The following is a 21,293-nucleotide window of genomic DNA, read 5'->3' on the forward strand; positions in this document are numbered from 1 at the left end:
TAAACAAAAAAGAAAAAGAAAAAAAACACAAGATCATATCAAAAGACACAGAAAAAGCACTTCATGACATCCAACATCTCTTCCAGATTAAAAACTCTAAGCAAACTATGAATAGAAAAAAACGTCCTTAACTTGATAAAGAACATCTAAACCTTTACCTAACCTACTTAAAAATGAAAGACTAAAAATCCTTTCCCCCAACATCCGGAATAAGACGTTCTCTCTCATAACTTCTATTCAACATATTTTAATGTTTTACATAATAAAGTACATATTAAAGAGATTTTAGCAAGTGCAATAAGGTAAACACATAAAAGAAATCAGAAACATTCAGATTGGAAAGGAAAAAGTAGAGCTGTCTTTATTTATGGACATGATTGTTTATACAGAAAATGTGATGCAATCTACAAAAACAAGCTCTAGAACTAATAAGCGAGTTTTGCACGGCCTCAAGATTCAAGATTAGTATACAAAAATCAACTGTACTTCTATGTTTAAGTTAAAAAGACAATATCATTTACAATAACATCAAAAAGTATGAAATACTCAAAGCATAAAGCTGACAAAACATATGCAAGACCTGTACACTGAAAACAATACAACATTGCTGAGAGAAATTAAAGATCTAAATAGAGAAATATATCTTGTTCATGAGTTGGAAGTTTCAATAATATTAAGATAGCAATTATCTCCAAAATGATCTACAGATTTAATGCAATCCCCATTAAAAATCCCAGCAGGCTTTTTTGTTGTTTTATAAATTGACAAGTTGATTACAAATCACATATAGATGCAAAGAACTTAGAATAACCAAAACAACTTTTTAAAAGAACAAAGATGGAGAACTAACATTATCTGATTTCCAGACTAATTGTAAAGCTACAGTAGTCAAAACAGTGAGGCACTGATGTCAAGACAGAAAAATAGATCAACGGAACAGAACAGAGTCTAAAAACAGACTCACAATACACACAGACATCAGACTTCTGACATAATTACAAAGGCAATTCAGTGAAGAAAGGATAGTCTTGTCAGGAAATGGAGCTGAAATAACTGGATATCCATATGCAAAAAATAAACTTTGACCCATACCCTATGCCACATACAAGAATTAACTCAAAAAGGATGACAGACACAAATGTAAAATGCACAAGTACAACTACATCTAGAAAAAAATGAGAAAAGAAGTCTTTGTGACCCTCAGTTAACAAAGATTTTTTAGGATTTCTTAGGTGACACCAAAAGCACAATCCATAAAAGTAAAAACTTAATAAGTTGGACTTCATTAAAATTTAAAACCCCTGCTCTTCAGAGAACACTATTAGGAGAATAAAAAGATAAGACATAGACTAGAATAAAATATTTGCAAATCTTATATCTGATAAAGTCCTTATATCCAGACTATATAAAGAAAAAGCGACTCAAAAAAAAAAAAAAAAAAAAAAACCACAAACAGCCCACCCAAAATGTAGGCAAAGATTTGACCAGACACTTTACCAAAGATATAAAGATGATAAATAAACACACAAATAGATGCCTAACATCTTTAGTCACTAGGAAATGCAATTTAAAATCACTGTGAGATACTACTACATAACTATTTTAATGGTTAAAATTCAAAAGTCTGACCACACCAAGAGCTGGCAAGAATATGGAGGAACTGGAACTCTGATACACTGCTGGTGGAAATGCAAAATGATACAACCACTGTGGAAAACAGAATGGCATTTCTTAAAAAGTTAAACATCTACCGCATGATGCAGGTATTTACACAAGAAAAAAGAAAGCCTATGTCCATACAAAGACTTGTACATCAATGTTGAGAGCAGCTTTATTTCTAAGAGCCTATAACAACCCAAATGTCTACCAACATGTGGATATAGAAACAAATTGTAATATATCCATACAATGGAATACCACTTAGAAAGAAAAAAACTCAAAATCATTATGCTGAGTGATAAAAGCTAGACAGAAAAGTATATATGTTGTATGACTCCATTTATATAAAATTCTAGAAAATCCGAATAAATCTACAAAGCAGATTAATGATTCCTAGGCAATGGAGGAACCAGGAAACATTACAAAGAGGCACAAGTAAGCTTTTTGGGGAGACAAATTTGATCAGTATTTTGATTATAGTAATGTTTCCTGGTTATATACATATGTAAAAACATCAAATTAAACATTCTAAATATGTGCAGTGTATTGCATGTCAGTTATACCTAATAATACTGCTTTTAAAAATTAGAATTACATATATTATAATATTAATAGTGTATTTAGGCTTATGGACAATTTTGGTTTTATCTTTTGTGTTTTTCAATGTTTTCCAAGTTTTTATGTTGATTATGTTTTATATTTGTAATAGGAACAAAAAGTTATACTTCTTATGTTTTGAAAAACCATACTGCAAAGTAATAACAGCCATACTGGAAGCAAAGAACTGACACACACAGAAAGGAGCAATATGATTGGTGACATACCTCAGGGTAGTGTGGCTGGTCAATAGATCACAATTTAATATCCAAAGTTCAACTTGCAGCTCAGCTTCCTAAAGTGCTTATGTATTAGGCATTGCTAAATTATAATTTGCTGAAGGCACCTTTGTTAGGCTTAGTATAGCTAGTCATATTTATGACAATGACAACCACAAACATAAAATAAAACCAAGGAATGAACTTTTGTTATGAGCACATCTCAAAAGAACTAAGAATTTTCAGGTCCTATAAAATGAGTCCAAATTTCTTAAACATAAAGCATGAACTTATTTTTGTGGGTCAGGTCATAGAAAAAGTGGTTAGAACTTATAATAGATGTATTCTTTATTTTAATAAAAGTTGCATTTAAACATGAGGTTTTTATTAGCTATTTTAAAAATTACAAATGCAGTACATGCTTACTATAATTTTAAAAATTCAAAAATGTAAAAAGAAAAATATATAAATGGTCTTTTTCAAGCACCACTCCTAACCCAATGCCCTACAAGGAAGTCAAAGTTAAGAGCCTGCAGTGCTCCTCCCACACTTCTCTCTAAACACAGACAGACATGTAATAGACCTATAAAGGTGCTTCAAATTGTTCGAGGTTTTTTAACAATAGTGGTATCATATCTTATATGTCACTCTGAAATCTGTACTATTTTGCTTAACTATAACACTCTCTAGGTACAAAGATGTAAGTCTAATTTATTCTTTTTTAATAGCCACAGAAGATTCCATAATGTGGGTATACAATAATTTATTCAACGGCTCCTCCACTGATAGACTCAGGTTGCTTCTAGTTTCTGTCTCTACCACAAACACCAAAATGCTGTAATACATAATATGTACATTTATCCTTTTTTAGGTACTGATTTTTTCATAATGGATAGAGCATAAAAAAGAAATGTCAGAAGATGTATTTTATTTTAATCGCTACTCCAATATTACTTTCTAAAGAAGTCATATGAACTCATATTTCTCCCAGCAATGTATGAAAATGCCATTTCCCTGAAACTATATAGGTATTGGACATTACGATATTTTTTTAATTTTGGCCCAAGTGATGTATGAAAGTTTGCTATCTTGCTATATAATTTCCATCTCTCTAGCTATCAAGCAGGGTTAGAACACACGTTCACATGTTTATTGTTCATTTGAATTTCCTCTTTTATGTTGTGCCTGTTTAAATCCTTCATTTATTTTCTATTGGATCACATGGCTTTTCTCATCAATTTACACGAGATACGTGTAAATTAAGTGTGTTATTTCTCTATCATTTGTGTTATATAGGCATTAAAAATGTGATTTTTAAGTTAAGGGTTTACTATTTGAATTCATTTTCTCATTTAAACAATGTCTTTAATGGTGACTAAATTGCCACATGGATCCACAGAAGCCTATTTAGCACATTACATAGCTCGAAAATTGTACATCTGGGAGTAGAGGGCATTGGGGAGATGTTGGTTGAAGGATACAAAATTTCAGCTAGGAGAAATAACTTCAGAAGTACAATATAGTGACTATAGTTATTAACAATGTATTGCATACTTGAAAATGGCTAAGAGAATAGATTTTAAATGTTCTCACCACAAAAAGGATAACTATGTGAGGTAACAGACATGTTAATTAGCTTGATTTAGCCCTTCCATAATATATACATATATCAAAACATTTTGTACACCATAAATACAGTCATGCACCACATAATGACGTTCCAGGCAATGATGGATTGCATATTAGATGATGGTCCCATAAGATTATACTGGAATTGAAGCATTCCTATCACCTAGCGATGTCATAGTGTCATAACACTGTAGTTAATGCATTACCTTTTCAATGTTTCAATACACAAACACCATTGTGTAACAATTGTGTTACAACTGTCTACAATATTCAGTACAGTAACATGCTGTATAGGTTTGTACCCTAGGAACAATAGGCTGTACCATATAGCCTAGGTGTTTAGTAGGCTATACCAGCAGTCACCAACCTTTTTGATACCAGGGAAGGTAACTTTTCCACAGACTGGGGGGAGGGGAATGGTTTCAGGATGATTCAAATGCATTACATTTATTGTGCACTTTATTTCTCTTATTATTACATTGCAATATATAATTAAATAATTATACAACTCACCATAATGTAGAATCAGTGGGAGCTCTGAGCTTGTTTTCTTGCAACTAGACAGTCCCATCTGGGGGTGATGGGAGACAGTGAGAGATCGTCAGGCATTAGGTTCTCATAAGGAGCGCGCAACCTAGATCCATTGTATGCACAGTTCCCAGTAGGGTTTGTCCTCCTATAAGAATCTAATGTCACCACTGATCTGACAGGAGGCGGATCTCAGGTGGTAATGCAAGCAAGATGGGGCAGCTGTAAATACAGATGAAGCTTTGCTCGCTTGCCTGCTGCTCACGTCCTGTTGTGCAGCCTTGTTTCTAATAGGCCACAGACCAGTACTGGACCCATCAGTTATACCATGTAGGTTTGTGTAAGTACACACTGTGATGTTACAAGGATCAACGAAATCACTTAATGATGCATTTCTCAGAAGACAACCCTGTCATTAAACAACACATAAATGTATATACAGTTTTTGTCAATTAAAAAATAAATTAATTTTTAAAATTATACATCTGCAATGAAAGTTGCAGAAAGCAACAAGAGGAATTAAGCAGAAAATAAAAAGTAATAAAATGCAGCCAGCCATGATAGCTCACGCCTGTAATCCCAGCACTTTGGGACAACGAGGTGGGCAGATCACCTGAGGTCATGAGTTTGAGATCAGCCTGGCCAACACGGTGAAACCCTGACTCTACTAAAAATACAAAAATTAGCCAGACATGGTGGCACACATCTGTAATCCCAGCTACTGGGGAGGCTGAGGCAGGAGAATCACTTGAACCTGGGAGGCAGAGGTTGCGGTGAGCCGAGATCGCCACTGCACTCCAGCCTGGGTGACAGGGTGAGACTTGGTCTCTTTCAACAAAAAAAAAAAAGGTAATAAAATGCATCAAAAATATTGAATCCTTCTTGAATATGGTGCCTGGGAAAAAGAAGATAAAAGAAAAAGTAGGCACACTGGATAAAGATTGCTATATAGACTCTACAGGATACTTCAGAACACGTTCAAGGGCTTTAAACGTTGATGAGCCTCTTCCTTTTAAGGACTCTATTCTTAAAAATACATCTAGGCCAGGTGCAGTGGCTCACACCTGCAATCCCAACACTTTGAGAGGCCAAGGCAAGCAGAACATGAGGTCAGGAGTTTGAGACCAGCCTGGCCAACATGGTAAAACCCCGTCTCTACTAAAAATACAAAAATTAGCCAGGCGTAGTGGCACGCGCCTGTAGTCCCAGCTACTCAGGAGGCTGAGGCAGGAGGATCACTTGAACCCAGGAAGCAGAGGTTGCAGTGAGCCAAGATTGCGCCACTGCACTGCAGCCTGAGTGACAGAGTGAGACTGTGTCTCAAAAAAAAAAAAAAAAAAAATCTAAAGAAATCTCAAAGGTAACCCTTTTCTCAAAGAAAATTCTTTCATAATGAGAGGCAATTAATCCAACTATTGAAAATAAGGCAGATCTTCAATAGTGGCAGCCCTGCATCTTTGATTTTTTCCCAAGCTCTAACTCTATTAAGTAAGGGACTCTTAGGTAACACTTTCCCAGTGAAGTTTTGTGTAATTTTTGTCACTAATTCACTAAAATTGACAAATAGCTGCAATGATGTTCTATATTATCTATATTTACACAAAAATCAGTTTTTCCATGCTATCATTTATGACACTGATGAATTTCTCAAACCTCAAAATTATTTACAAACTAAAGGAAAAAATTCTCTCCTCCTGTGGATTTTATGTCAAAACTCAACATTTAAAAGCACAATGTTGTAATTCTTACAGAAATCTTTGTGGGCCCTAATTGCTTGGATAAGAGTTCAGTGTGTCCAGTAAACCTTAAATGGCCTCATGTATAATTGGTCTACCAACTGCAACAAGATTATGTAAGCAAGCAGAAATATAACTCTGAGGTCAGGTTGAAAGTTATCTATTGAAAAGTTGCTATGCTGGAGCACAACCTCGTAAGGCAAACCCTGGAAGAAATACCATTTTTGATACACTATAGTTTAACTTCAAGCACAAAAGCATGAAAGAATCCCTTTTTGAAAACTGCCAAATTCATCTAAGCCTTAAGATTCCGTTTTCACATAGAAAAGTAAAAAAGCATTTATCCACTTCAACACTTACAGCTGAGAGACTTGGGACTAAGATGATAAATGGAAGTTATAATGATCAAGGCAGGAGGTAACAAGACCTAGATCAGAAAAAAAAAAACTGAAGAGTAATACAACTCTCATGTCTATGATGTGCCAGATGCTAGATGCTGCAGTGGGGAAGATGTCCTGCTGTGCCCAATGCTGTGCCCAATGCTGTGAAGACAGAAGCAATTCAAAAGAGAAGTTGATAGCTGCCTGTAGACTATACATATTTATTATTTCAGGTGGTCAATGAATTAAGAAATTTTACTTTGATGAGATAATACTGCTTTTGTGTAGTTTTGCATTGAAGTTTAGATTTCCAGCTAAGAATATTTCTAGTCTTAAGCATCAGCCACTTAGCAGGATTTCTACCATTCTATTAAATTTTAAATATGAATATCAGTTCATATTTCGACATTGTGATTTTTATTATTTCTTCATTACTGTAAGATAATAGTGATTCTCAGTGCTCTAAACAATAAATTTGATAAAGATAGAAACAAAATAGCACTGTCATGCCTCAAGTAATTCAGTATTTTTCAATAATCTTTCACACTTTTAAATTCCAAAAGAATTTTCTAACACACTGTTCTTCTCATTCCAGGACTTATTCTCAGGAAAATCAAAAGTAGCTAGTAAATAGCTAGAGACATCGTGGCAGACTGTAAAAGGAAAACCAAACTGAAGTCAGGAAATCTGGGCTTTGCTACTAATTAATCAGTCTTCTGACCTCCTTCTCTGGTCCTACTTTCCTGGCTATGAACTGAAAGTTTCAGAGAGGATAATAATTGCTGAAGTCCCTTTCTTCAACGTCTATCATTTTATGTTTCACTTGAAAAGTGAAAGTCTATCATTTTATGTTTCACTTGAAAATATTAAATATCTAAAAAGCAATAATCTTTTTAGAATTAGGTAAATCAAAGCATAAATACAGGAAGAAAAGTAAGAGGGTATCAAACTTCAACAAAACACCATTGCCAAAGTACTTTAAAATACTTTTTAAACTTCAAAACAGAAAAAAAAAAAGTCCATCAAAATTCTCTCATAATCCAAAGCCATAATCTCTAATCAATCAAGCAACAGCCACAGTGAAGCCAAAGAACTATAATTCACTCATTTTGGAAACAGTCCCTGAGAGAGGAAGAAAAAGTTCAACAAATACAATATTTGAAAACAATACAGTAAATGAATGCACAAAAACATGTTGTATTATGCAAGACAATTTATCTGTCTAATCAATATGTAGCAACTGCATAATGCATATGTGGCTAAAGATTTTAGTTGATGTAGCTCAGTCACTTCTCTTATTTCAAGTTCATCAAACCCTTAGCCGAATTTTTCTTACAAATGGACACAGTTGCTCATAAGATTAGTAGAAACAATGCAAAAATTTACTACTGGATAAAATATGTGGTACCATCATCATCTTGATGTACAAAGGTTAATAGATGAGGAATACTTATATTGTGATTATGGTAGGAATAATGATGAATGAATAGCAAGAAAAGAAAATGCAAATTGGGTCTACAGGCTATCCAAATGCTTTCAATATTTCAACTCTTCAGGTAAATTTCAAAGAGCAAGCTACTAATAACAAAAAACAAGCAAAAAGTTTTGATTACCTAGAGTATGAATGAAAACTATAATAAAAGTATGTAAACAAGAAAATGTGGTGATTTTTGGAGGTTTTTTGATGACTTGCTCTCAGCCAGTCACTGTATTGCCCCTCAGTCATTTGCAAAATACTAAAATACATTCACTCAAAGCCTATGCTTTTAAAGTGTGTATTATTGCTACAATCTATTAAATCCTTAAAGCTAATATAGATAATACAGTGAATTCTCTCACTTAAGAAGATTCCCAATATAATTAAGCATTTGTGACTATGACAAGTACTTCAGCTGACCCCAGATATAATACGGCACCTTAGAAGCTAAAAGAAGGAATGACTAATGCCATCCTCTGTTGAACGCTATCAGGCAATGACAATGCTTCACGTCTAGGTGAGACTGAAAATGCCAACATTCTTGCTACACTGCAAACACAGTATATTTGATCTCTGAAGGAAATTGAAGCTTATTTGAAAAGCCTACAGCCATTTGTAATCCTGCAAACAACCTAAATTAAAAATCAAATTTAGATGAAATGTATACAGAATTTATTTATTAATAACAAGACTAAATGAAGACTAAAATATTTTTAGCACATCTCTTAAGCATAATCATAGCAGCCCCTAGTAATCCCCATACTCAACAGTGTCACAGGCGTGGAATAATGGAAAACGAAAAGGAACAAGAATCAGGAGACTGGAAGAATGGTTGTGTGGACAACCACATTTATTGAGCACTAAGCACCAGGCAGTATCCTACACATTTCACATATGCTATTTGATTTAATCATTATAATATATCTGTGAAGTTGAAACAATCACCCCTATACAGTCAAGGAGGCTCAGAGCAGCGAAATAACCTGCAGAAACTGGCACTGCTAGAAAGTAGTACAGCCAAAATTTTAAACATAATTTCCACCCCAGCAATCATTTTCCTACAGAACTCAAATTACATAAAAGTTTTCCTATTGTCTGTCAAGATTGGATATTATCCCTTGCCTCTCAAGTTTATTGTAAAACATTAGCTACACTCATAATAAGAGAAGACCCAGAAAGCAGGAAAAGTGCCCTTTTCCCCCCAATTATCATGTGCCCATGGCATGTAAGTTATTATACATCTATTTTGTTAATTTTTCTCCAGACAAGTATAACAACTTGGTGAAGAATTTATGTCATTAGTCTTACCTCTGGAAAAGAAAACCTATTAAAATAACACACTTAGGCATAACCATTAAATAATGAATATTAAAAATAAATATTCCCAACTCCCACTTCTAGTTAGGATGAAATGAGTTGCAAGAGAATTTTATTTCCAAACTAACAACCAGAATAAACCAGCTAATCTATAAAAATCACAGTTTCCTAAAACTCATCACACAGCTAAGAAAACAAAGAAGCCTACATGAACTAAATTCTAGAAAAGACTGAGCCTTTTCAAGGAAAGAATAGACCCGCAGCTAACTTTCACCCCTGGTAGAATGGCAGGAGGAGAAACAATCTGCATAGATGTGTCAGGAGAAACAAACTGAACTTTCGGCAAACTTATAATGGCCACGCATGGGCAGACATAATGTACTGAGAAGTCCTAGCCACAGAGAAAACCTGCATCCACCCACCCACTCCTTCCCAACCGTCCTTACAAGTACACAGGGATGTACACTACAGACCAAATACAGGGCAGGAGCTGAGACATATTCCTCCTGAAGCATGCTGGACCTTTCCCTAGTGCAAGGCAACATCCCACTAAAAGGCCAGTGGTAGGAGAGAAGAGGTGACAGAGATTCCTCCTAGGCACTCCAGGTCTTTATCCAGTGCAAGACAGCAGTTCCTTAAGGATGGTACTGGGGCCAGATAGCTGAGATAAATCCCTCAGAAGCACTCTCCACCTTCACTGAAGTGGCCTCTGGAGGCTGAGGGCAGTACAACAAGACAAGAGACAGCTGAGTTGCAGCAAGCAGAATACAAGACTGAATAGCAAAGAGAATTCCCCAGCATTCCAAAAATCTGGCAGCTATACAGCAAAGAGATTTTCACAGACCTCTTTGGCCCCAGGTTTGCCATAGTTTGTGAAGCTGGCGTTAGAAGAGGAACTAAAATAAAAATAAATAAAAATTAATGCTTGGAAATCAATGAAATAACAAATGGACAAGCAAGAGAAAAAAATCAATAGTCAAAAGCTGTTTCCTTGAAAAGTTATTAGCACTGATAAACCCACAGTAAGACTAATTAAAAAGAAAAGGAAAAAACACAAATACAAATTTCCAGTATCAGGAACAAAATAGAGAATTATCACTATAGATTCTACAGATATCATTAATCACTACAGATTCTCACATATTTAACTAATAAAGGCTATATTATGAAAAAATGGTGCTGATGAATTTAGAAGCAGAGATGTAATAGACCTATCCTTTTAAAACAAAGCAGAATTATAAAATTCTTAGGAAAAAAACACAGAATGTCTTTACAGTCTTGATGTAGGACAAGATTTCTGACACAATGAGAACTAACTTTAAAAAATAAATAATCAATAAATTATGTGTAATCAAACTTTCTGCCAACCAAAAGATATCAATGAGAAAATGACTAAGCAAATAAATTGAGAAAAAGTATTCATAACACTTATACATGACAAAGTACTTGGATCCATAATACATAAAAAACTTTTGCAACTCAATAATAAAATGGCAGACAACTCAATTTTTTTAGTGGGCAACTGACTTTAATATATACTTCACAAAAGTAGAAATACAAATGGCCAATAAGCACAGAAAAATATCTTGAACATCACTGTTCATCAGAGAAATGCAAACTTAAACCACAGTGAGGCTGGGTGCAGTGGCTCACGCCCGTAATACCAGCACTTTGGAGGCCAAGGCGGGTGGATCACCTGAGGTCAGGAGTTCAAGACCAGCCTGGGCCAACAGGGTAAAACCCTGTCTCTACTAAAAAAATACAAAAATTAGCTAGGCAATGTGGCGTGAGCCTGTAATCCCAGCTACTCGGGAGGCTGAGGTAGGAGAATCGCTTGAACCTGGGAGGCAGAGGCTGCAGTGAGCCAAGACTGAGCCATTGCACTCCAGCCTGGGCGACAGAGCAAGACTCTGTCTCAAAAAATAATAATAATAATAAATAAATAAACCACAGTGAGAGGACAGGCATTACTGGAATAGAGTAAGGACCTCTGAAAATTCATTCCTTCTTAAAAAAAAAATAATAATGGCATAAATTGTCAAACTCAACTTCTTTAGAACTCTGGAGATCAAAAAGTTTTCAACAATCTCATGAGCATTTATGTAAGAAAAGGGGTTAATTCGCCCTAACCCCATCCCCATGTCCCTAGCTCTGTGATTGTTTTTCTTTTCTTTTTTCTTTTATTGAGACAGGGTCTCACTCTGTTGTTCAGGCAGGAGGCATGCAGTTGCACAATCATGGCTCACTGCAGCCTCAACCACAATAAAAAACAATATTTTATTTTTATTTTTTATAAAAACAGGGTTTTAGTGTCTCACTATGTTGCCCAAGCTGGTCTCGAACTCCTGGCCTCAAGCGATCATCCCACCTTAGCCTCCCAAAGTGCTAGGATTACAGGCATGAGCCCAATTGTTTTACAACAAACTGTCCATAATCATGGTGAAAACCAGCAGCCTGGAAGTCACTGAAGTGAACAGAACTATACAGAAGCTCCTCAAAAGCCTCATCCCCAGAAAATTATCCCTACTTGACCTGTCTGGCAGCTCCCTGAAATGCTCCATTTTTAGAATTTGTCTTTATTTGATGTACTCAGAGCTACTGTATGCAAACAGCACTAACTCGGGGCATTTGTCAAAAAAAATCAACAACAATTGTTTAACATCACAGCTGCCTGAGGCAGCAAAACCAGTTGGAGCTAACAAGAGGACAACCAAAAAACTTTAAAGACAAAAACAAAAACTGAAAATGAGATGTTTGCAGAAGGCTTTGAAAAGCTTCAGTGTATGCCTAAGAATCTGGAAGGCCATGCATATATTCAGGAAAATCCTGAGAAGGGCCTAATCTGTCTCTCACCTTCCACTAATCTTGAGGGTCCACACAAGCAGAAACAAAAGGTTGAGACACAACTGTAAGCTACCTATGAAGCACTGAAGTCATGTCGAACTTGCACACACAGACTCTCAGCAAAAGCCAAGAGACTTATTGATTCAAGGCATTAAAGAAATCTCCGTTCAAACATTAGCTGACCACTAAGCTAACAAGGCATGACAAAGAACACAGACTTTAAAGAAATAGACTAGGAACACCACTAAAAAAAAACCAGCAACACAAGGAGCAACCACAAAGCCTGGGAAGGAGAGATTATACTATTTAAAATGTCTACTCTTAATAACAACAAAATTATAAGAAATAAAGAAATAGGAGAGTATGGCTCATACATACAGAAAAAAGGAGTCAATAAAAACTATCTCTGAGTAAGCCAGACATTTGACTAAGTAGAAAAACACTTTAAATCAGCTACCACAAATACATTCAAAGAATTAAAAGAAATCATGTCTAAAGAAGTATGACAATAATGTCTCATGAAACAGAGTACCAATAAAGAGAAATTATAAAACAAGATCCAAATAAAAATTCTGAACTTGAAAACTCTGATTAAATTAACCAGAGGGGCTCAACAACAGATGTGAGCAGGCAGAGGAAAGAATCAGCAAACTTGAAGATTAGTCAGTTGAGATGATCCAATCTAAGGAACAGAAAGAAGAAATTATAAAGAAAAATGAACTGAATCTCACAGACTTGTGGGGCACCATCAAATCTATCAAATATAATGGGAGTCCTCGAAGGAGAGAGATAAAAGAGAATAAATAAATAATAATGAAAAATAATAGCCAAAATTTTGCCAAATTCGATGGAAAATATTAATCCACATCCCATCCAAGAAGCTCAACAAACTCAAAACAGGGTAAATTCAAAGAAATCTGCACTTAGACACATCCACAGTCAAACCATCAAAAAGCTGAAGAGAGAATCTTGAGAGCAGAGAAAAACTGACTTATCATATAAAAAGGATCCTTGCTAAGATTGATAACTGACTTCTTTTCAAAAACTAAGAAGTCCACAAACAGTAAGAAGACATATTCAAAGTGCTGAAAAAAAAACCTGTCAACCAAGAATTCTATTTCCAGTAAAATTATCCTTCAAAATACAAAGGAGAAATGAAGAAATTTCCAAATTCAAAAAAAAAAAAAAGTGATAATTCACCACTAGCAAACCTGCCATCTAGAAGATACTTACTAAAGGGCATCCTTCCTTTAAGCTGAAATGAAAGCACACTAGACAGTAACTCAAATCCACATGAAGAAATAAAGATTATCAGTAAAGGGAACTACATAGATAAATAATAATGACAATGTAAGCTTATTATTGTTTGTAACTCTTTTCTTCTACCTGATTTTAAAAACTTCATAAAGCAATAATTATAAAACTGTGCTGATAAACTTTTAATGTATAAAGATATAGTTTGTATGACAATAATAGCACTGAGGAGGTGGAAGGGAACAGAGCTACATTGGAGTAGTTTATATACTATTGAAACTAAGTTACCATTAATCTAAACAAGATTGTTTTAGGTTAAAGTGTTAATTAGAATCCCTAGGATGACCACTAGCAAAATAATTTAAAAAAAAAAAAGAGTAGTAAAAGAAAAGTGGGCCAGAGTGGAAAGGACAGATTGCAGAGGCATTTAGGGGGTAGAGTCAATGGAACCTTGGGTTAGATGAAAGTGACATATTCTCCCTCAAGAAGCTGACAAAGATTCTCTTCTTGACCAACCTTTAGTTAGGTTTCTAAACCTTTTCCTAGACACACCTGTGTACTTCCTTGTAAAATCCAGTTGTAGCAAAAGAACGCCATTAAAACAATTTATCCAGAACCTGCCCATCCTCATAATCTAATCACCCTTGATAGGTGATCAGAGTCCTCATCTTCCACAATCCCCCAGGTGATGTCTGATCACCCCAGCCTGCCGTCAGCAAGAATTTTGTTAGGCTGGCTTAGCCAGAATTTCCCTTAACCCTGACATTTCCTCTTAACAATTTTCTATCCACCAACTCCCACACTGTTCCTTGGCTATAAACTACCACTTGCCCATGCTGCATTGGGGGTTGACCCCAATCTTTCTCCCCCACTGCAAGACTCATAGTGACAGTGCTGAATAAAGTCTTACTTACCCGGCTTTAACACATATCATTGATTTATTTTTTCTTTAACAGAGCACATAGTCTAGTGGAAGAATCTGAAGAGTGAACAAAAAGCTATTCTATATCATGACCAATGACTGGAACAAAGAATAGGAGAGAAGAGTGGCATGAGATGAGACTAAGATTAGATCAAGAAATTAATAGCTAAGGATGGATCTTTGTTCCCAAAATACTAAAAACTCATTTAAAGAATTTTGAGAAAAGAAGTGACATGATTTTGGGCAAATAATGATTGCAAGTCATTACGGAAATACAAATCAGGACCACAATGAGATGTCACTTCACATGTCTGACTATGGCTGTAATAAAAAAGACAAACAATAACAAGTGTTAGTGAGGATGTGGAAAAACTAGAATCCTCACACATTGCTAGTTAGAATGTAACATGGTGTAAGTGATTTGAAAACCATATTGGTGGCCGGGCGCAGTGGCTCATGCCAGTAAACCCTGCACTTTGGGAGGCTGAGGTGGGCGGATCACATGAGGACAGGAGTTTGAGACCAGCCTGATCAATGTGGTAAAACCCCATCTCTACCAAAAAATACAAAAATTGCTGGGCATGGTAACCTGCACCTATAGTCCCAGCTGCTGGAGAGGCTGAGGACCTGGAGGTTGAACCTGGGAGGGGGAGGCTGCAGTGAGCCGACATTGCACCACTGCACCCCAGCCTGGGCCACAAAGTGAGACCCTGTCTCAAAAAAAAAAAAAAAAAAAAAACCATTTTGGTAATTCCTTGAAATGTTAAACATAGAGTTACCATGGGACCTAGCAATTTATCTTCTAGGTAAAACCCAAGAAAGTTGAAAATATGTCCATATAAAAACTTGTATATGGATGCTTGGAGTGGCAATATTCACAATAGTCCCAAAGTGGAAACAATCCAAATGTTCATCAACTGATGAAAGGATAAGCAAAATGTGGAATATCCACACAATGGAATATAATTTAGCCATAAAAAGCAATGAACTACAGCATCAATAAACCTTGAAAACATTATGCTAAGATAAGCAAGATACAATGGCTACATATTATATGATCCCATTTATATAAAATGTCCAAAATAGACAAATCTATAGAAACAGAAAGTATATTAGTAGTTGCTAAATGCTGGGAGGGTGGCGGGGGAGAGAGAAGAAAGAAAATGGGAAATAACTATTAATGAGTATAAAGTTTCTTCATGGAGCGATGAAAACGTTAGATAACAGTATGGTTGCACAACTCTGAATAAACTAAAATTACCGAATTGTACAATATGGAAAGGTGAACTTTATGGTATATGAATTATATCTCAATAAAACTGTTATAAACCAAAAACCATGATGAGTTACTTTTTCACACCTGGTAGACTAAGATTAAAAAGACTATGCTGACAAGGATGTAGAACATCACTGTCGGTCAAAGGTAAAATGGTACAACTGCTTTGGAGAATTGTTTGGCAGTGCGTTAAAAAGTTAAACAGGCATCTATAGTATGACATATCAACTCAACTCCTAGATTTTTACTCAAGAGAAGTAAAAACTGATAACTACAAGAATTGTACAGGAATGTTCACAGCAGGCTTCAAATGAAAGCCATCCAAATGTCTATCAATAGGAGAATGGATAAACAAACTGTGGTATGTTTATACAATGGAACATTATTCAGGAATTAAAAACAAACTGATAGGTACAGCAACATAGATGAATCTCAAATTAATGCTCTTCATGAGAAAAAAAATACATACACACATATAACCGTACCATGTGACTCTATTTATATATAGCTAAAGAACAAGCAAAACTAATCTACCATCATAAAAAAAAAAAAAAGAACAGTGATTTCCAGGGCAGGGTAAAGGGATAGGAACACAAGAGAACATTTGGGATGATTAATGTAATCTTGGTGGTTATACAGGCTTATAAAATTGTCAAAACCAACCAAAATAAATACTTAAGATCTGTGCATCTGTTCACGATAGCAAAGACTTGGAACCAACCCAAATGCCCATCAATGATAGACTGGATAAAGAAAATGTGGCACCTATACACCATGGAATACTATGTAGCCAGAAAAAATGATGAGTTCATGTCCTTTGCAGGGACATGGATGAAACTGGAAACCATCATTCTCAGAAAACTAACACAGGTACAGAAAACCAAACACTGTATGTTCTCACTCATAAGTGGGAGTTGAACAATGAGAACACATGGACACAGGGAGGGGAACAACACACACTGGGGCCTGTCGGGGGGTAGGGGGCTAGGGGAGGAATAGCATTAGGAGAAGTATCTAATGTAGATGACCGGTTGATGGGTGCAGCAAACCACCATGGCACGTGTATACCTATGTAACAAACCTGCGTGTACTGCACATGTGTCCCAGAGCTTACAGTATAATTAAAAAAAAAAAAAAAGTTCTGTGCATTATATGTAAATCTTATTCCAGGTAAAAAAGAAACAGTAGGATGTGAGAAAAATAAATGTTTCTACTGAAATATTGATGAGTGAAGTAATAGGATGTCTGGGATAGGTTTTAAATACTCCAGAACAAAAATCAGTTAAAAGAAGATTGGCATAATATTGATAAATGTTGAAGCTGGATGATAAAATCATTAGGTTTATACTATTCTCTCTAGCTTTAAATAACTTTGAAAATTCCTATAATGAAAAGTTAAAAGTTATTCATTCATATATTAATAAATATTTCTTACTGTAGTTCTGTGGCACAAGTTCTGGATTCTTAGGAATTTTCAACTTGTAGGATACATCTCCAATATTAACTGTATCACCTAAAAAGAGATTTTAAAAACAGAATAATTATAACAGACAAACGAGAAAACCATAGACTATGCAACAATGCTTGTCCTGACCTACAGAGAGGGATGTTACAGAAATGTACTACACAGCTGTCTATATGTCAAGCACTATGCTCTAAAACTTCTATCCAAAGTATATATGTATAAAGGAGAAGCGAGGCATCAGTGCAATTCACATTTTAAGTGCTATGTTAGCAAACAAACAAAAACCATGATAAAATACATCAACAAGCTTTATTTCATGAATAGCAACATTAATATAGGCAAAAGCAATACAGAAGAATGCATTTTGTTTAAGATCATTCAAAGTATCCATAGAGTAAAATCTTTTTTTTTTTTTTTTTTTTTTTTTTTTTGAGATGGAGTCTCACTCTGTCACCTGGGCTGGAGTGCAGTGGTGCAAGCTCAGCTCACTGCAAGCTCCGCCTCCCGGGTTCATGCCATTCTCCTGCCTCAGCCTCCAGAGTAGCTGGGATTACAGGCGCCTGCCACCATGCCCAGCTAGCTTTTTGTATTTTTAGTAGAGACGGGGTTTCACCATGTTAGCCAGGATGATCTCGATCTCCTGACCTCGTGATCTGCCCACCTCGGCCTTCCAAAGTGCTGGGATTATAGGCATGAGTCACCACACTCAGCCTTTTTTTTTTTTTTTTTAAGACGGACTCTTATTCTGCCACCCAGGCTGGAGTGCAGTGATGTGATCTTGGCTCACCGCAACTTCCGCCTCCTGGGTTCAAGTGATTCTCCTGCCTCAGCCTCCTGAGTAGCTGGGATTACAGGTATGTGCCACCACATCTGGCTAATTTTTGTATTTTTAGTAGAGATGAGGTTTCACCATGTTGGCCAGGCTGGTCTTGAACTCCTGACCTCAAGTGATCCGCCCACCTTGGCCTCCCAAAGTGCTGGGATTACAGGTGTGAGCCTCCACACCCAGCCCATAGAGTGTTATCTTTAACACAGATCCTCAACCTTTTTACATATCTTTGTACACCCGTATTTTTACTGCATACAATTTCAAATTATCCAGCAACATATCCTCAAACTTCAGTACAGTATTTCTAGGTGCATAAAAGGAATAAAGCCCCAGTGGCATAAATGCCAAGAACTGGCCAGGTGCAGTGGCTCATGCCTGTAATCCTAGCACTTTGGGAGGCCAAGGCAGGCGGATCACTTGAGGTCAGGAGTTAGAGACCAGCCTGACCAACATGGTAAAACCCCGTCTCTACTAAAAAATACAAAAATTAGCTGGGCGTGGTGGTACGTGCCTGTAATCCCAGCTACCTGGGAGGCTGAGGCAGGAGAATCGCTTGAAGCCAGGAGGCGGAGGTTGCAGCAAGCCAAGATTACGCCACTGCACTCCAGCCTGGGCAACGGTGCGACACTCCGTCTCAAATAAATAAAAAATAAAAGCCAAGAATTCCTACATGAAATAAGCAAAAGCAGGCAAAAGTTTTCAGTAAGTTCTACACAGTTCTATTTTTTAATGTAACCTTAATTTCCGAGTGATCTTCTAAAGCTGAGGACTAAACTGAATAATCTCTCCCTGCTGTGCTCTCTCTAACAGCAAAATAGGCATGGTGATACCATTTGCATCTAGAATTTCATTTGGAAAGGGCTCAGACACTCCAAAAAAGTAGTCGTGCAAAACTCATCTTTCAGCACTGCCAGTTTAAAGCTAGCAAGATACCTTGAACACTAAGACCTTAAATCATGGTACTAATAACAATAGCCAACATTTGTTGAATGCTTACTACCTTCTAAGTATTTTTTGCATTCTCAAAATAACCCTATGAGACAGAAACTTTACAAATGAGAAAATTTGTAAATCCATAACAGAGTTTTTAACAGATAAAGAAATTTATTACAGGTATGTGGTAAATTGAGAGAGGAAGATAAGGACTACACACAAAGCTAAATCCTTGCTAGGTCCAAAACTGGCAGCCAGAAAAAAGCAAGGCAAAAGATGATGAGGACCAAAATTCAAAAGCCTGCAAAGCTCCTCCGTAACCCGTGCACCCCTCCCTTTTCCTCCCCTGTCCAATTAACTCTTTGTCTTCACTCATCTATCACACAGATTCTCAAAGCATCAACATCACCTGGGAACTTGTAAGTCATATAAATCTTCAGGCCCCACCCCAGACTTACTGAATTAGAAACCCTAAGATCCAGCAATCGGTGTTACAATGAGCCCTCCAGATGATCTCTAATGCATGTTTGAGATCATTTGGTCGTTTAAGTTCTAACACCCTCAAAAAACAGGTGGTCAGCAGTGCCTCATATAGTACAATCTTAGTTACTGCCAGGTATTGGTTGACTGGTCATCTCGCCCTATTTTCCTTAATGCAGGAAAGAACCTATAAATTAGCTACTTTCTACAGTAGCTTTTCTTTTAAAAGATAAGCTTGCTTACAAATATAAGTGATATTATCTACTGGCTTTTATTACAGAGTAGTTTAAAGAATTATAGTTACAGTATTTTCAAATAAGATGTCTTTACAAATGTTATTTCACTTCCTGAAAAGACTGTAATTATTTGGCCTCCTGACAAAATGATACTGAGTAATTAATCTGAACATAAGAAAAACGTTTTCAGGCACGGGTTCTCATTACAAACATTCCCTGAGTGTTAGGGCTGACCGACATCATCCTTCTAATAAATAATCTAGAAAAAGGGCAGACTATACAAATTCATGGTAACTTGACAATTGGCCGTCCATTTTTTTTTAAAAAAAGTAAAATTCATACCTCACATTTCTGAAAGACGGTACATTCAAACTGAGTAACTGAGGAGAGTACAATAAGGGAACTATTTACAAAGGTATAGCAGAGTTTACGGAAACCAAAAAAGATGGTGCAGCATCCTAGGACTAGCAATAACAGAAAGTCATTACCGCCCCTAGGCCTGAAGGGGCAAGGGGAGAGAGCAAGCAGAGAGGGTCACTGTGTTAGGAAGCCTCCTTTTGGGGAACACAGCAAACCTATAATGGTGACCTGGCAGGGAGGGAGCTGGGAAATAAACATGAAGCAAAAACGGACAGAACTAAAAGTGGAAATAGAAAAATGCACAATCACATCTAGATATTAATAGCTTTAAGTAGCTCTCTTGGTAAATAATGGAAGAAGTAGGAAAAAATAAAGAAGGATACAGGATAATTGCTTCTTAGCCTTCTGGCAAAGACCAAGTATAGATGTAAAGAAAGAGAAGATTGGAAAACATTATTAACCACTTGGCCTAAATGACATTTATGGAACACTACACCCAACAACAGAATGCATATTCTATTTATTATTTATTTAAGTATTACTGCAAGTATGTTTTTATTTTCTCAACCTATCAACTGAATATTGTATTTTATAAAGCACTTTTTAGTATTGTAATTGGTTCCTCATGATCAGAATGCATATCCTTTTTAAATGCACATGGAACATTCACCAAAATAGATTATAGGCTGGACCATAAAGCAAGTCTCAAGGAATTTAAAGATGAGACCAGGCACAGTGGCTGGTGCCTATAATCCCAGCACTTTGGGAGGCCGAGGTGGGTGCATCACCTGAGGCCAGGAGTTTGAGACCAGCCAGACCAACATAGTGAAACCCCATCTCTACTAAAAATACAAAATTAGCTGAGCATGGTGGCTGGCACATGCCTGTAATCCTAGCTACTTGGGAGACTGAAGCAGGAGAATTGCTTGAACTAGGGAGGCGGAGGTTGCAGTGAGCCGAGATCGTGCCATTGCACTCCAGCCTGGGCAACAAGAGTGAAACTCTGTGTCAAAAAAAATAAAAAAAGAAAATTAAAGGATGGAAGTCATACAGATTATGTTTTCTTACCACAGTGGAATTAAACTGGAAATCAGTAACAAAAAGGTAACTGGAAAATCCCCAAACATTTGGAAATCAAGCAACAGGCTTCTAA

At 36.3% G+C, this 21,293-nt stretch overlaps 1 protein-coding gene across 2 annotated transcripts in view; it reads right to left on the reverse strand.

Moving 5' to 3' along the window:
* Positions 1-21,293, reverse strand: part of VWA8 (von Willebrand factor A domain containing 8) — a 391,686-nt gene that overhangs the window by 362,875 nt on the left and 7,518 nt on the right. The window contains exon 2 of one of the 2 annotated variants that reach the window (XM_031001353.3): positions 17,273-17,350. The exons of the other annotated variant lie outside the window; for it this stretch is intronic. Within the exon in view, the coding sequence (XP_030857213.3) occupies positions 17,273-17,350 (78 nt within the window). The remainder of the gene's footprint in view (positions 1-17,272; positions 17,351-21,293) is intronic. 2 annotated transcript variants of the gene reach the window in all.

Source organism: Gorilla gorilla, chromosome 14 (assembly GCF_029281585.2).
Source record: "Gorilla gorilla gorilla isolate KB3781 chromosome 14, NHGRI_mGorGor1-v2.1_pri, whole genome shotgun sequence".
NCBI lineage: Eukaryota > Metazoa > Chordata > Mammalia > Primates > Hominidae > Gorilla > Gorilla gorilla.